This window comes from Furipterus horrens, unplaced genomic scaffold (assembly GCF_987537825.1).
Source record: "Furipterus horrens unplaced genomic scaffold, mFurHor1.1.pri manual_scaffold_7, whole genome shotgun sequence".
Classification (NCBI taxonomy): Eukaryota; Metazoa; Chordata; class Mammalia; order Chiroptera; family Furipteridae; genus Furipterus; species Furipterus horrens.
Window position 1 is genome coordinate 102921179 of NW_028327177.1, and position 17568 is coordinate 102938746.

At 47.5% G+C, this 17568-nt stretch overlaps 1 protein-coding gene across 1 annotated transcript; it reads left to right on the forward strand.

Annotated features, from left to right (window-relative positions):
* The first annotated feature begins 6130 nt into the window (after positions 1 to 6130).
* Positions 6131 to 17501, forward strand: IL17RE (interleukin 17 receptor E). Its single transcript, XM_090284153.1, has 16 exons — positions 6131 to 6356; positions 6678 to 6693; positions 7515 to 7637; positions 8252 to 8349; positions 8602 to 8761; positions 8856 to 8995; positions 10011 to 10079; positions 10977 to 11043; positions 11992 to 12167; positions 12253 to 12300; positions 12383 to 12428; positions 12603 to 12751; positions 14467 to 14535; positions 15013 to 15064; positions 15143 to 15241; positions 15723 to 17501. Exons 1-16 carry the CDS (start codon positions 6225 to 6227, stop codon positions 16280 to 16282), a joined length of 2004 nt encoding a protein of 667 aa, XP_090140279.1. The 5' UTR covers positions 6131 to 6224; the 3' UTR covers positions 16283 to 17501.
* The last annotated feature ends 67 nt before the right edge of the window (positions 17502 to 17568 follow it).

Consider the following 17568-nt stretch of genomic DNA (forward strand, 5'->3'; position numbering starts at 1 on the left):
GTGAAACGAACCGTTTCTGATATTAGACTGACTTTGGTTGGAATTCTAGCCAGGCATTTTACTACCTTTTGCCTTAAGCAAGATACTTGAACCTCTTTTTTTGATGTGATACATGGGGATCATAGTAGTTACTTCCCAGAGTTGTTGTGAGGATTACAGTATTCCCTCACTTATGGCAGGTATTACGTTCTAGAACCCCTGCGATACGTGAAAATCCATGAAGTAGGAACTGTACATTTATTTTAGTATTTATATATTTTTAAGGCTTTATAAACCCTTCCCACACACTTATAAACTGTTCCCAGTCCCTTATTAACCTTTCCCACTCCCTTATTAACCTTTTCCACACTTTTATAAACACTACTTATGTTCTTAAACATATTCTACACTCTTAAACCTACATAACTTTAACAACATACGTATACATTACTGTAAAATTTTATATGGGTACTCACCAGTGAAGTATACCACAACTTGAGTGATGAAGATGATGAATTAGCTGTGCAGTACTGATGACGATGAAGGTGATGAAGATGAGATGAATGTACTGCACAGCAAAGAAAAGCATTACAGCTCTAATAAAGGCACCACTTCATCAGGCGGTGCAGTAGTATCTTTGGCCTCGTCTGTAACTTCTACTTCTGCTAAAAGTGTAGACGTAACCAACCTCTTCGTTCGAGTGAAGAACAGTTATGGGGAGTTGCTGGCACTGCTTCTTCTTCTGATTAAGAATGTTTTTGTAAACTGACATGGCACTGTCAATTGAATTTGCAAACTGCAACGAACAAACCATATGGGAGTCCCATTCTTCAGCCACTCGTTGAAGTTCTTTGGTGATTCTGACCATGGTTGCAAGACGATCAAGTGTTAGGCCAACTGTCTCGTTCCTCATCCTCTTCTTCACTTGCTGACTTAGTCAGCTCCTCCAGGACTTTGTCCGTCAATGGTTGAGAGTGCACATCGATCAGGGTATTTACGTCTTCAGTAGTCGTGTGACTGAAGCCCTCTACTCCCAGTATTTTTGCCAGCTTCATGGCCTTATCCACTGCAGAGTGATGGATTTCATCAGGAGAGAATCCCTTGTAATCATGGACCATTTCTGGTCACAATTTTTTCCAGCTGGCATTCAAAGTCTCGATCTTCATCTCCTTTATGGCCTTTTGAATATTTTGGAGACATGATGCAATTGTGTACTCATGCCAATATGCCTTTAGCGAGAAGTCTTCATCCGAGTCCATAGCTTCAACGAGGTTTTGCAGCGCATTCCGGGTGTAGAGCGCCTTAAAAGCGCGAATAATGCCTTGATCCATTGGCTGAATGAGCGACGTGGTGTTTGGCGGCAAGAAGTATCTGGACGCCATCATACATCAGGTCAACAGCGTGGCCTCCAGCATTGCCCATTATCAGAAGCACTTTGAAATCAAGGCCTTTCTCTGCCAGATACACCTTAACCTCCAGGATAAAACATTGATGAAACCAATCAGTTGTGAGGAGTTTCATGATCCAAGCCTTAAGGTTGTGCATCCAGTACACAGGCAACACATTCTTATTTTTGTTTTTTAGAGCCCTTGGGTTCTTGGACTTATAAATAAGCTCTGGTTTTATCATAAAGCCCGCAGCATTCCCACACATGATTAAAGTTACCCTATCTTTTTGGACCTTGAAACTAGGGGCTTTTGCTTCTTCCCTCATAATGAAAGTGCGAGATGGCATCCGTTTCCAGAATAAGCCCATTTCATCCATGTTGAAAACTTGTTCAGGCTTATAGCCTCCTTCCTCAATGATGTCTTTGAATGTGTTGTTCACATACCCCTTGGCTCCAGCTTTATCTGCAGAGGCAGCCTCTCCATGCAGAGAAATGCTCTTGAGTCCAAAGCGTTTCTGAAATTTGTCAAACCAGCCCTTGCTGGCACTGAACAGGGTTGGTCTGGTTGGAGAAGCACTCGAAGTTCCTGCTTCAGCGTCATCATCATCATCCTCTTCTTCATTCTCATCACATCATGATCATCCCTTTTTGCTGCTAAATGATCATATGGTTGCTTGGCCTTCATCCGGATGGTGTTTATATCCAGCGAGATGTTCTTTTTTCTGCAGTCATTTATCCACACAGCTAATGCAGACTCCATCTTCACAATGATTTTATTGCGGGAAGTAACCACCCTCTTTGCTGTTTTGTTGAAAGTCACTGATGCCGTAGACCTGATATTCTTCTCATCCTTCTTTATACAGCGAACCGTAGACTCATTGATCCTGTAATGGCGACCAACAGACGCATAACTTCTCCCTTCCTTCAACATGTTGAGAAGTTCCACCTTCTCTTTTATAGTAAGCATCTTCCTCTGGCCCTTGGGTTCACTGCCAGAATCCTTAGAAGATGCAGAACCTTTGGGTGGCATTGTAGAGCTTGCAATAAATTCAGTCTTTAAGGAAAATTTCACAAAACACAACACCACAGAGCAAAACTACACACAGTGATTGGAGGTAAGAGTGAAGTGGACAAGGTGAGATGCTGAACGTATGTGCATAGTGTGGGATAGCAGGCAGACTGATGCTATGGTGCCAATCAGCACCCAGGATACACAAGACAATGCTCTGGTCGTTGCCTTCCATCAATCAGCCAATCGTGTGCTGTGTACAATCTCACATAGACAAACAAGCCTGAGCATACATCTCGTTTTCAGCGTAATATATGTGTTCATCCACACACACAAAAAAATACTGTAAATAGTGTGCAGTATTTTATTTTGATTTAATATTCTTTTAATGTTAGAGTCATTTATTATATTTTTATTTTTTTTGAAAAATTTTAGGCAAAAATCATTAATACCATAAATACTACACATATAAATATGTATACAGTACAGCAAAATCCCATGATATAGTGAAAAATCCGCGATAATTAAATATAATATTTTTTTAAAATCCCACAATACAGTGAGGCTGCAATAAGTGAACTGCGATATAGAGAGGGACTACTGTAAATAAAATAATGTGTATGAACAGTTACATAGTAGGTGCTTAATAAATATTACAATTCCTTCCCTTGATGAGCAATGTTTGCCTTCTCCTCCCAGATTGGGAGGTCCTGCCTCTTAGGCATAATTTCTTGCCTCAGAATTCTGGAAGCTGATCTCTTCTGGAAGAGCAGAAGTGAGGAAGGGATAATTGTCCACTCTTGGTGTACATTGGACCAATTGATTGGATCTTCTTGCCCAAGGTGACTTAATGGTAGGCACAGTTGCCCCAATAGAATGAAGGAATTGGCCATTAAAGGAAGAGCCTGGAGATGCTATTGCATTGTCTGACTAGAGTCCATGCATGGGTTAAGTACTGTCAAAAAAATCGTTTCTCAGCGCCCCCACAGTGTACTCTGTACCTGGACATGCACAGGGACCTGCCATGACTTCCTGAGCCCCTGGCTTGGCCCCCAAGAAAAGGTTATTAGAGTAAAAAGTCTAAGTCAGCTCAAACCATAGGTAAGACAGGCCTTAGCACCTTCCATCAGGACAGGGCCTCTGTACTTTAGGCTTACCACACACCTCTGTTGCCTTTATTCCAGTTGGCCACCTCCTATCCAAGCCACAAAGTTAATTCCTTCCTTGTTAACACTTGCTAAACAATCCTTACTCTCCTAGAAACCTGAACACTGATAATGAAGTGTCATAAAGACCTACTTTCCTTTGTTCTATCCAACTATTTAGTTTCTTCCTCCACACTGTTAACCCAACTATGTCACACTGCTAAGCCTAGTACTTCTTGTGGATTACAGGGCCCAGAAGCCCTCTGACATCCCACAGCTCTCCCCAAGCAGTGGGCTTTGGCAGAAAGAGCCTGAAGGACATGGTGGTGAGTCCCAGCACTTCATTTTTGTGTGTGGACAAGTTACTTAATCTTCTTAGTGTCTTTTAGTCTGTAAAATGGTTTAATAAGACTGACCTAGTAGTACTAATAAAATGAGATAATGTGTGCAAAGCACAAGGCCATTGAAGGGGTTTTTGCAATGTTGATCTGATCCCCTCCCTTTTGCCAGGGTGTGCTGGAATTTGCCCGCTGTGCTTTTTACCTTAAGTCCTTTTTAAAATAGGCTCCACAATAAATAAGTAAACCAGCAAGACAATAGATAAAAGGCAGACCTCCTTTTCTCTCCTTTTTTCCTTCTCTCTTCCTTTGTCTTTCTCATCTATATTCCTTTTTCTTTTTATGTGTTCCTTTTCTTCCCTTTCTATTTTTTCTTTCTTTTGTTTGTGTGTGTGTGCATATGCCTTCATTTATTTATTTTCTGTTTCTTCTACCATATCTTAGGTCAGGGATCAATTAATCAGATATTTGTACTACAAGAGTCATATTAGAAGATATAAGGGGTCAAGAAAAGAGAAGTATTAAAGAACAGAACCAAGTTTCTCACTTCATGCCCCCAGCATTGAAAATGTATGATTGGCCCTGGCTGGGTAGCTTAGTTGGTTAGTATGTCATCCTGATACACCAAGTTTGCAGGTTTGATCCCAATCAGGGTACATACAAGAAGCAACCAATGAATATATAAATAAGTGGAACAACAAATTGATGTCTTTCTCTCTTCCTCTCTTTAAAATCAATAAATTAAAAAAATTTTTAAAAAATGCATGATCTATATACACCTAAACCACTTCGGGTTAGGTAAAAATTCAGGGGAAGACTCTAACCAATCCTTAGTATGGCCCAACCACTCTCTTCTCCCTTCACATCTTACTGATTTGTTTGCAGTGATGGGCTCCAAGGCCAAAAGACAGAACTGTGTCAGGCAGACCCTTTGGGGTTCCCAGAAGCAGAGGGAGATGAAGCAGTGGCAAGCAAGACCAAAAGTGAATTGAACTGTAATAGGCTGGCAGAAGTGGAGTTCCCTAAGCAAGAGACCTTGGCTTTGACTGAATAATGTTTCTTTCTGCTTATTTCTCTTTATGAAATGAAAACAGTAATTCCCTCCTGTCTCACAATGTAGTTAGGAGGATCATATATGAAAGTGCTTTGTGAAATGTGAAACAGACTAACTGCTATTATAATTTGCATTTATTTAATAACAGAGCAGCTATTTCATGACATCTACCCCTAGGCATTGGAGAAGCATAAAGAATAAGAAAGGGTCTTTATCATCTAAGGAACTAAAAACTAGAGAGTATTTTTAGGATAACGGGTAGGATGGGATCTTCAGGCAGTAGACCTGAAGACTTAGACACTAGAATTGACCAAAAGAAGGCTATGGTCAGTCTACTAAAAGCTGCAGAGTGACAGTAACCATTTCAGGATGCCTTAACCCAGTAGGTGTGCCTCAAACTTTCTTTCCACTGTGTGTGTCATCAAGGTGAGGGCTGAAGCAGCTCAAATGCTCCATGAGCAGGAGGAAGCTGTGGGATGATGGGGAGGGTCCCAACAAAGACGGGAGCCTTGTCAGCATCATCAGAAACCACAGGAAACCAGGTCAGTGTGTGGGGCCCGCTCCCTTAGCTCCAGGGCTCTGCTATGAGCTCTGTGGCTTCCTGAGCAGATTGTGCTAATTAGTGAATCCTTGAAGTCAGAGGCACCTTTGGCATGGAGTCCTTTGTCCAGAAATGCTGGAACTAGTCAGTGGGAAGAGAAAGTTGAGCTGTAGTCCTGAAAGTGAACAAGGTGGGAAACCAGGATGAATCTGGGGCCATGTGAAGTTTATGTGCATCCTGTAGTGTTTTCTTGTTGTTCTGCCCAACTCCAATTGGTGTCAGTCACCTCTCTCTCTGGCATCCAATACAGAGTAGTGCTTAATAGCTTTGTTAATTCTCTCAGTGAGGGGATGAAGCATGTGTCTACAGGAGATCCAAGTCCAAGAGCCAGTTAAGAGCCTTTCAGACCTAGAGAGTTTTGCAGCAGTAGGAGGGGTTAAGAAATGGGTGCAGCCGACCATTTCCCTAACTCTATGTTCCCCTTTTTCCTGCTATTTCTCTGCCAGAGCAGGAGCTCCTTGCCCTCCAGTTGGGGACAGTAGGGTTTTCTGGGGGGCAAGCATCCCTCAGTCCCTCTGCTTGGAGGAGAAGGAATGTGGCCTGGCCTGCTGGTTAGGATAAAGGAGGAGCTTTGGGGCTGGGCGGGGCAGGGGCAGGCTGAGGCGAGGGCTCTTGCTGGCATTGTGCTCCCTGCTGCCGTACTACGAAGTTCTGCCGCCCGCTTTTCAAGCCGTGCAGCCATGTTCTGGGCACCCTGACCCAGTGAAGCCCATGGGGCACCTCAGACTGGCAGTCCTGCTCCTGCTTCTCCACCTGCTGCTCTTCAGCCTCTCTGCCTCTGCTGGGATTGGCTGCCCCTGTCTGCCCCACTGGAACATCCGCTGTCTGCTGGCCTCCCACATGGTAAGGTGCTGGGCACAGGCTGGCAAAGCTACCCACTCTCTTCTCTGTCCTTTCCTGCCTCCCCAAGTCCCTGTGCTTTGGTGGCAGCTTCGGTATGTCCTCTACACAGTCTCGAAGGGTTAGCCAAGGTCCTGGTGAGCTGAGGGCCTGGGCAGGGTGCAGCTGGGAGGAAAAGAATCTCAGTGGGTGGGCTGTTTGTTTCTGGGCCACCGAATTAGATAATTTGAGGCAAAGACCCCAGGGAGAGTGCTCCTTATGGGAATCTCTACTAATTATACTTCTCTCCTCCTCCCTGCCCGCTACTGGGTTCTGTGCCTTCAGGATGACAGTCTCACTGGTAAGTCTCATTCCCTGCCCTGCTCCTCTTCCCCACACCCCTTTTGTTCCAGATCCCCAGTGAGCCTTTCTTTCTAATTTTTGGTTCCCGGCCTGGGAAGTAGCATAGTGCCAAGGAAAAAGCACAGAATTTAGAATCAGGACAAGCCTGAATTTACATTACTGTTCTGCCACACACTCCTGCAGGCAGTACACTTAACTCCTCTGACTCTCAGTTTCTCAGGGGTCTATCAGCACAGTATAAATAATTGTATGATAAAGACTGTTACCCCTAGCTGTGGGGAGAAATAAAGGAGAGACATGTGTAAATCTCCAAGGAGACTGAGGTCCAGGAGTGGAAGGTAATTCTTCTCCATCCTTAACTGTCAGTAATAAAATGACCTTCATCCCTGGCTAGTGTGGCTCAGTTGGTTGGAGCATCATCCTTGTAAACTGAAAGGTCATGGGTTCCAGTCCTTGTTGGGGCACATGCCTAGGTTGGGGGTTCGGTTCCCTCATGCGAGAGGCAACTGATCAATATTTCTCTCTCACATTGATGTTTCTCTCCCTCCCTTCCCCTCTCTCTAAAATCAATAAGCATTTCCTTGAGTGAGGATAAAAAAAATAAAATGACCTTTATATTTTCCCACACATTATCTTACCTGATCTTGACAACAGCCCCACTTTGTGAATGATAAAGCTGAGGCTTAGAGGGGTCTATAACTTGCCCAAGGTTACACAGCTGGGGTGTAAGTGGCAGAACTCAGCCTCAAGTCCAACTTGTCTGAGTCAGGAGAGACCTCCTTGGACCCTACCACTTAATTTTTTTCCCATCTTTTGCAGAAAGATCTGCCCATATTCTTTGTCGTACCCATTGGACTGTCCACATCTCACCAAAGTCTGGGGGTGCTTGGTTCTGGAACTTCCCCTGCTGTTTGTGCCTACACCTGGTGTCAGCTCCTTCTGGTATGAGAAACAGTCCTTGGACCATTCTCAGTGCAGATGTACATTAGGGGCATTTGGGGTGGGGTGGGAGGGAAGAGACTGAGGCAAGACGGACTTATACTAGAACAAGTGTTTGTCCTGTTTTCAAACTCAACAAAGACTTAGGTCACCCTAAATAGCACAGCATGACTGATATTGGTGAGTTCATTTGTATCATTTGTGAAGGTGTTTTTCCTTTCAGCTGGTAGCAATTGTTAGAATTAAAATGTTTAGTTCTATAAATTTACTGTTATTACCTTCTATTTGTAAATTAAGATCATTCTTATTCAACTCCTTATTTTTATTGCCTAGCTCAGTGCCTGAGGCATAATAAATGTCCATACACTGCTTAAGAATTGGCAGTTTGTATTTTTTCACTCTTATAAATAATGAATGTCTTTAAGATGTTCTGTACTTTTTTTCTACTTAAGAAATTAATCCTTTTTTGATTGTATCAGAACTTTCAGAACTAAAGAGTCTTGATGTCATTACCCTCCTTGATCTAAAATGACTTACTATCCAACACTAAACCATCATCTCCAGGTAGGGGAGGGGCAACAAAGGGCTGGATATTAAATGTGTCCTTTCCTGTACAGGCCTTCAGTGGGGCTGGTTCCACCGCCTGGTGCAGAAATCCAAAAAGCCTTACATGTTCCAGTTCTATAGGAGACACAAGATGCCAGCATCTGCACAGGTACTCCTCCTGCCAGTTCCAGCCCTACCCTTTGCCTCATAACCCTTTTCTTTCTGGCTTCTCATTTTGTTCTCCAGCCATGTGGGAGATGGAAAGTGTGGAGATGCAGTAGACTATTCTTCCATTACACAGTCAGGGAAATGGAGGCCTAAATGTTGAGCAACTTGTCTATGGTCCTCAGGTTCTAAAGGGAGAAATAGAAGCAGAGATCCTGATTCCTGGCTTAAGGCCAACCTTGCTCTCTGCCTACAGAGGAAGCTGCTGCATTGCTGTTGCGTGTCTGAGAAGGGCCATCACATCTCTGTCACCTCCCAAGACATTTCCCACAGGAGGCTGCGCTTCAAAAGGGCCCAACCTTCAGATCCAGAGGCAGTGGAAGGTCTCCTGAGACAAGACTCACAAAGGCATAAAGGTAGACATGAGTGTGACTGCAGATGGGCATAGTCACTTAGAGGTGCCTTTGCTAAAGCCAAGAGACAAGGCCACCAAGTCATCCTTCTCCCCAGGGCCTGAGTTCTACTTTGACTTGCTGCCTGAGGAGCAGGCTATTCGAGTGAGCATTCCCCCAGGCCCTGAAGTCAGTGTGCGTCTTTGTCACCAGTGGGCACTAGAGTGTGAAGAGCTGAGCAGTCCCTTTGATGCCCAGGTATGCAGTGCCATTTCCCTGTAAAAAGCCAGGTCACACAGTGCTAGAGCAAAAACGGACTACCTATTGTACATACAGGGAGACTGAGGTCCAGGGAGGGAAGGTAATTCTCCAAGACCCACAAGTCCAAAGTGCCTAGCATTAAGACTTCTTTGGACTAGGCAGAAAATGCAGGGGCCTTGTCATCTGGAAGGAGAGGGAAGGAAAGGGCATGCGGAGACCTGGAGCAACAATGAATAACTAGCAGAGAAAGAAATACGGTATTTATCCCCAATGAGAGGAGCCTCAATGAGATTCAGGATGCATTAAGAAACATTTTCAGTTCCTTCAAGACATTGTTCTCCCTGGGAAAACAATAAAGTGGTCACATCTGTTCTGATACCCTTCCATATCCCTCCCTTTGTTGCCTTTTTCAAAGAATGAGGTGTCCCCCATTCTCCTATCCCAGGTCCTGACACCCCACCTCAACCTCCAGTTGTCACCAAGGCCCTTGTATACAGTTGGTACCATTTACAGGGACTGATGCAGCACCCCTGAGGCCCTCAGCCCTCTCTATTTATAAAATGGTGATGACACCTCCCAAGATCACTGTGTAATGAGTTACCGCTTTAGCACCTAGCACCCTACCTGGCACACAGTGGGGCTCATTAAATGTACATTCCTTTCCCTGTCTCTTCCCTCCCCCAACTCCAAATACAGGGTGATGCAAAAGCATGTTCTGAGTACATGAAACACAAAGTTTATTTTGTATTATTATTTTTAATTATTGTATTATTTTTCATATGAATGACTATAAACCTACTTTTGCCCCACCCTGTATTGAGACACCTAGAGAAAATGGTCAGAGTACAGAACAGAGACCCCTCAGGAGGAAACTTTTCAATGAAAAATTAAGTTTTGTATAAGAGAAAAAAATAAGGTGTTGGTCAAGGTCCCGGCTTTCTCCTGCCCTCGTCCAGGGTGCCTATGCTTTTTCTCAGGCATCTCTTCTCTCCCTTCATTGCCTCACCAACAGAAAACCGTGTCTTGGGGCCACACTGTAGACTTGCCTTATGAATTCCTTCAGCCCTGTCTGTGCATAGAGGTGAGTAGAGGAAAAGGAGTGGGTTATCCATGGCACCAGTCCTAGGCCTCTAAATTGTGTGGTTGGTCAAACATACCAGGTTTTAAAAGGACTGGGACGAGGTGCTTGGGAAGACAGGTGCCAGCCTGGCTGTGAGCCACACACTGGATCAGAGATGGAAGTGTCTTGCTGAACACGAGACGTTCTTTGGGGTGATTCCAATTTCAGCTCTACCCAAACTCAGCTTTCCTTGGTCCAGACCTGGCCTCAGCCCACAGAGGCGGAACCAACAGCTGCCTTTACTGTGTGTACTGATTAGTCACAGTGCAGGCATGTGGCCATTGAAAGGTTCCATATGGCCCCAAAAGTCTTGTCCCCACTGGCTCTTCATGGCAGTCCTCCTCTCCATAATTCTGAAGTGCCTAACATTAAGACTTCTTTGAATTATACAGAAAAGGCAGAGGGCCTTGTCACCCAGGAGGAAACTAAGGGGAGGGTGCAGACAGAGACTTGGAGCACTGAGCATCTGCCAGGGTAGACAACCATTAGGCATTTGGTCAGCCCAGAGGGAGGGTCCCACACTGAGCACCAGGCACCTTGGGAACCACTGAGAGTGGAGATGTGAACTGGGATGTGAACCTCATGATATGCCTCTTTCTAGGGCTAGGTTCTCCTTTCTAGAGGCCAAAGGACTCAGCCCCTCACTAACTGATCTCACTACCAAACTCTGGAGTTCCTGCCCCAGTGTCAGGCACCACTTACCCTTGCCTACACCCTGCACTGCTCCCCCTCCTCAGTGTCCTGCCAGTTCCAACAGCATGCACAAGGGCAAGGTCAAGCCAGAATGAATTTTAGGTCTGAGTGATATAGGAAAAACCCTTCCTCTGACCTTCCCTGCTTGTTCCCTTGTTCCCCCAGGCATCCTACCTCCAAGAGGACACCGTGAGGCACAGAAAGTGTCCCTTTCAGAGCTGGCCGGAAGCTTGTGAGTGCTGCTCATATTCACCCTTGTGCACACACAGCCTCTCTGTGTCTCTCTTCCATACATGCACACACCTGCACACACTTCCCACCTCTGTTGGAGGAAGCCCCTAGAAGGCATGCAGGTATTTTCGCTGGAGTTAATGGGAGGAAAGGGCTACCATGTCTCTCAATCAACCTGCCAATAAATCAAAGTGCTGGACATTGTACTAGGTGGGGGATATTCAGAAATATGAGACACAGGAGGGAGTATCCTGAGGAGGAACCAGAACAGCTGGGCTCACTCACATCTCGGCTTTGCTAGTTATTTTTCTCTAAGCCTCAGTTTCCTCATCTGTAAAATAATGATACTTGCCCTGCCTTACTTTCCAACTGTTTATGAGGTTTGACTTCAGTATGGTATATGAAAAAGTTGGTGACATCTAAAAAGCTGTCCATACATTGTTGTTCTTGAACATAACAAATGAATAGCACAAAGCAGCCTACAGTCCAGGGCAGGGTTGTACATAAGGACTAGCCTGTGGAATGTGAATTTAGGGAAGAGAAAAGCCAGTGAAGGCTGTCATCAGCAAGACAAGGTCTCTCAGAGGAGGTGAAACCTGAGCTGTGCTCAGAAAATGAGCGGGATTTAAAGGAGAGAAGTGAGGGGAAGGCATTCCTGGTTCTGAGAGGAACCTTAGCAAAGATATAAAGATTCTGAGTTTGGGGAGCAGCAAAGAGCTAGCCAAAATGGAGGTGCAGGAAGGAGAGGAGACCCCTAAATAGAAAAGGTAATAAAAGGGGGCTGGAAAGGGCATGCTTATTTGGGGGGATTCCTAGATAGACCAGGAACTGTGTTGAGCACCTTCACAAATGTCTTCTCCTGATGCCCTGGGGGTGGGGGTGGCAAAATGAGGCCAAAGCAGCCTCAGGCCTCCCCAGGTCTCACTCTTTGCCTCTGCTGCCTGCCCAGATGGCTCAGACCTTTGGAAGTCAGTGAAATTTACTGACTCCAGCCAGCATAGTCAGATGGTCATGGCTCCGATACTCCACTGCCCACTGAAGCTGGAGGCCTCCCTCTGCCAGAGGCAGGGCTGGCACGCCCTTTGTGAAGATGTCCCCAATGCCACAGCTCGAGAGTCGGAGGGGGTGAGACAGGCCTCCCCAGGACCTGGATGGGCAGGGCTGGGGCCCAGGGCCCTGCTCCCCGACTAACGCCCTTCTCCCACCACAGAGGTATGTTTTGGAGAAGGTGGACTTGCACCCCCAGTTCTGCTTCAAGGTACAAACGTGAGTGAGAGGGTGTGGGTATGGGAATGGATGGTGCCTGGGGCTTGCTGACCTGCCATTCTTGGATTTCTCAGTTCTCTTTTGGAAACATCAGCCACGTTGAATGTCCCCACCAGACTGGTAAGCCAATAAGTGACCCTGGCTGGGAACCCTTCCCAACATTTCACCCTTACCCAGCTATGACCAAGCCAAACTCTAGCCCTATCCTGACTTCTCTGTCATCTGCAACCCAACACCTGTCACCTCCTGCAAACACAGTCTCTCACATGACAACTTTTCCCCACTCTCTGGCAGTCCCATCCTGGAATGTGAGCATGGACACCCAGGCTCAGCAGCTGATCCTTCACTTCTCCACAAGGATGCATGCCACGTTCAGTGCTGCCTGGAGCAACCCAGACTTGGGGCAGGACAGCCTGATACCCCCCGTATACAGCATCAGCCAGGTATGGTCTAGCCAGGCCTTGACCCTCACTAGGTCTCACTGCTCAGACCACATCAGGTGAAGGCAAGCAAATTCCTCAGTTACATCATCTGGTTATTTATTTACTTGACCAGGCTTTGTTCAACTGGTTCCTCTGCCAGGCAGTGGGGTCTTCCATGGGGCAGTTTCTAATCCTTTCAGTTTCTGAACTTACAGGGATACATGGAGGTAAAAGACTGGCCCTCTTACATCAAGCTGTTCTTTGGCCCACTCAAACTGTTGCCACATTTTACACTGGTGCTGTCTCAAGTTCAACTGTCCTCTACCACTGTGCCCCTCCCTGCTTCCACTGGGCACCTGGTCAGAAGTTCTCTGACTATCCTGGGAGACAGAGCCCCTAGAAACTGAAGTGCAGAAGACTAAACTACTGGCAGATTTAACTCTATTATGTGAACTAAGAACAATGACTAGTAGACTTTCTTCTGTGTGTCTGATATAAAAACCACAATCAAAATATATCTTCAAAACCACAGCCCCAAGCTGACTAAGCATGATAGCTCTGCCCAGTTCTTTCTTAAATACTCACTTGTAACTTGCTTATTTGTTTTGTATTCTCTGAGGGCTCCCAAGCAGACAGGTAATGCAAATGCTCAAGATTTAAGACCAAGCCATGCTTAAGATTTAAGACAAAGTCATGTGGGAAAATCTAAAATTGAGAGCTAAATCCATAGACTCATTTGTTTCCATGACCTGGGAAAAGACCACCTTCATTGAGTTCAGCCTTGATTTGAGAGCCTCTGCTTCAGCACTTGCTCACAGTTGACAGGACAATGGGATCTGGGACTGGGTAGGGTAGCAGGTAGAGGGTGGAAGGTGTTCCCAAAGGATGGCGGAGATTCCGATTACCTGCTTACCCAGCACCTGGAATATACGGCAGAGCTACATCCTGCCTGTTGACAGATGGTAATCAATTCTGTCCAATTCAACATGCATTCATTGAGTGCCTACTCTGTACCTACCCTGTCTTAGGCCCTGGGAGATACAAGAAAAGTATATAACAGAATCTCTGCACCTAGGAGTCCACAGTGTAATAATAGCGACTAAATGAATGCACACTGCACTGTGTATTATAAGAAGTGTTCACATGTATATTTACATGTAATGATCAATAATCCATAAACCAAGAATTATTACCTTTCACAGACAAATGAACGAACTGAGGCTCAGGGATCAATGTACCAAAAATCACACAGCTAGGAACTACAAAGACAATAGTTAAGCCTGATTTTATTAGCTGTGTTCTCCTGACTCTGCAACTTATATTCTTTCCAGTAGATAAGGTACCCCTTCAGGTGTGCGGAACAGGAGGAGGGCATTGTATTATTAACCCCCCTGTTTTGTGAGCTGCTGGAGGACAGAGACAACATCTGCACCCGCCTTCTTTCCTCAGGGTTTGGCACAGAGTTGGCACCCAGAATATGTCTGTTGACAAGAATCTGATGCCTGATTAATGTGTGTCTGTGCAGCAGTTCTGATTCGGGAATGATCAGTGGGATCTAGGAATGAAGCCAGGGAAGGCTTCTTGTCAGCGGTGGCATTTGGCCTTAAGCCTGGGGAGGATTTGGGTTGGGGGATCTGGGAGGTAGAAAGGAGGAACAGCATGGACAAAGCCTCAGAGGCTGGACAGAGACAGATTTGCTTCCATGTGAACAGTTATTTTGTTCTTTATTCTAACAGACTCAGGGCTCAAGCCTGGTGACACTAGACCTCATTGTTCCATTCCTGAGGACAGGGGGCTGCATCCTGGTAAGGAATCCTATCCTCTACACACTCTCCCCTAGTGTCTACTCCACAGGGGGCACATGGGGAAAATTCAGGCTGCAAAAATGTTTAGTTTGGAGAGCACGGTGTTTGAAATAGAAATTTGTTTGCCACCATTTAAGTATTGGGGGATGTCATATTTTAAAAAGCTGATTTTTGGCTTCTCTTAAAAAAATCAGAAATCCTGGTGCTCTGTATCCACATTCAAGCCTGGTGACAACAGGCTGGAGCTCAGTCAGTGGTGTCTGATTACTTCAGCCAGTGACTGTGCCCTCCAGGTTCTCATGGACACCCTGGCCAACTTTGAGTTTACTCTTTGAGTTTGCCACTCTTGACCTGTTCTGTGTCGGATGAATCCCCTATTCACGGGGCCTCCCCTTCACCATTCCCATGCCTCATTTAACTTCCCCTGGAGGAGGCTCTGTACCCTGACTCATGGGTGGTGGGGCTCTGTGCCCTCAGGTGTGGAGGTCAGATGTCCAGTTTGCCTGGAAGCACCTCTTGTGCCCAGATGGTGAGTTCTTTGTGGGGAAGATTAAGAGGGAGGTTGGGCACTGAAGAGCCCAGACTGGCCTCATGCTGCTTGACTCAGTCTCTCATAGACGCTTGGGACTATTGATCCTGGCACTGCTGGTCCTCAGCACCCTTTTGGGAGTTGTTCTGGTCCTCACCCTCCGGCGCCCACTATCAGGTAAGTTCACTTGGGGGTAATTTGAGGATTTACGCCTGCCCAGCTCCTAGGCTAACTGCTGCCACCCACCCCTGCCTAGGCTCCCTTCCCCAAGAGCCATCTACCTGCTGCTATACCCAGATCTCTGCTACCCAAGGGGGTGCGCCTCAGGCCCCCTCATGGGCAGGAATGGTTTAGGCAGGGCAAAGGTCCCTCCGTGCAGGTGGTTCAGTGTACCAAGTCTCTGGGTAAGACATGAGTGGAACGGAAACCCAGCCCGCACTGCACCTGCCAAGCTTGACGCTCTGGCCGTCACCTCTTCCAGGGTGCCTTTATCTAAATAGCCCCAAAGCACCCTATAGATTAGAGCTGTCTTGCGTACCCACCCCCAGCGCAGATAAGGAACTGGGGGGTAACCCTATCGTTTAGCCATGAGGCTGAGGACGATAGAGCTCAGCTGTCCCTTAACCTTCATCCGGTTCATCTGTTGCTCCCACCCTAGGCTCCGGCCAAGCGCAGCCGGTGCTGCTTCTGCATGCAGCGAACTCAGAGGCACAGCGGCGCCTAGTGGGAGCGCTTGCTGAATTACTGCGGTCCACGTTGGGTGGGGGGCGCGATGTGATCGTGGACCTGTGGGAGGGGACGCGCATGGCGCGCGTGGGCCCACTGCCATGGCTGTGGGCTGCGCGAGCGCAGGTGGCACGGGAGCGGGGCACCGTGCTGCTGCTGTGGAGCAGTGCTTGTTCCAGCCCTGCCTGCGACCCGGACCCCCGCACTGCACCCCTGTGCGCCCTGCTCCGTGCCGCACCGCGCCCGCTTCTGCTGCTCGCTTACTTCAGTAGCCTCTGCACCAAAGGCGACATTCCTGCGCCGCTGCGCGCCCTGCCGCGCTACCGCCTGCTGCGTGACCTGCCTCGCCTGCTGCGCGCGCTGGGCGCCGCGGGGTCTTCCACCCAAGCCACCGGCTGGGGCCGTCTGGACGCTCGGCCGTGCCTGCGGAGTCGCCTGGAACTGTGCCGCCGGCTGGAACGCGAGGCCGCCAAACTTGCCCACCGAGGCTGAGCAGTTCTCCGGGCAATCCAGATGTCTTGGCCACAGGTGTAGGGGCACTGGCTGGCAGCCCAGAATTCGCAGGGTGCCTCCTGAGGACTGCTGCCCGAAAGCCTTATTCCTTGCCTTCCAGCCCAGGAACAGAGCACCTGTCTCACTTCTAGCCCTGTGCACACGTGTGTCAGGCTTCCTCCTGATGCTTCCCTGCCTTTCGGAACCCCCAGGGAATCTTCTTTACTGAGGGCTCCTCTGACTCGTCATGACGGGGGAGGGAGAATTTTCCACTTCCTTTCTCCAAAATTTCAGAGAGTAGTCTACACATGGTCCTGTGCAGGCTGGAGAGATTTGGGCAGAGATAAGGGAGGCAGTTGGCTCCATGGCAGTGGGATAAAACCCCTTTGGGGGCCAGAGATCCTTCTTTCTCAGACACAGGCCTTGCCCAGATGGGGAGGGAGGGAGGGCTGAACCCAGGGACAAAGGCTTTGGCCCTGGGTGGCTGGAGCAAAGGTGGGACAGCGGACACCAAGATGAATAAAGATGAATAAAGGCAAACATGATGGATAAACTAAGAAACACAACGTGCTTCTCCAGTGTGCCCAGGCTGCTCAGTTGGGGGGAGGGTCAGCATATCCCTGCCTGGGGGTTGTTATCTATCAGTTTGTCGTGCAAATCCTCCATATCCACACCCATACCTGCATCCATCATACAGTGCCACTGGAAAGGCAAAGGAGGACTTGGGAATCTTGACCCTCACTGTGATTCTTTCAAGAGAAGAGAGGGAAAAAAAAGTTCAAAAAAGTGGTGTGTGTCCATCAGCACACAGCCAGCCCATGGCAAAAGCACAAATGGAACTCCTGTCTGCCTGGCTCTAGATCCTGGGCTCCATTCCCTACCCCTGCCACACCTGAGCATAGGCCAAGAAGTGGTGAAAAGCCCCCTTTATTGTCCTTGCCATCTGAACTCTTGACTCACAAAGGGTCACAGAGGCCCAGGGAGTCTGTGTGAAGGAACCCTGGGTGCCCAATAAGAGAGGATCCAATGGACACCAAGATCTCAGAGTCCTGTGGGAAGCAAAATGCCCCAGAATTGCCCAAGCCCTGAGGTGCATCACAGCCCTTCTACTTAGGGACTCCCAGGTTGAGTAAGAGTTTCCTTAACCAAGAGACCTGGCTGTTGCCACCCATCTCCAGGGCCCCTCCCAGCCAGCTGTCAGCAGGGGAGGAGAGGGAGGAGGAAAAGGAGGAGGTGAGGCTGCTAGCTCCCAGGCCTAGTGTTGGTGGGAGGGACAGGGTAGGGCG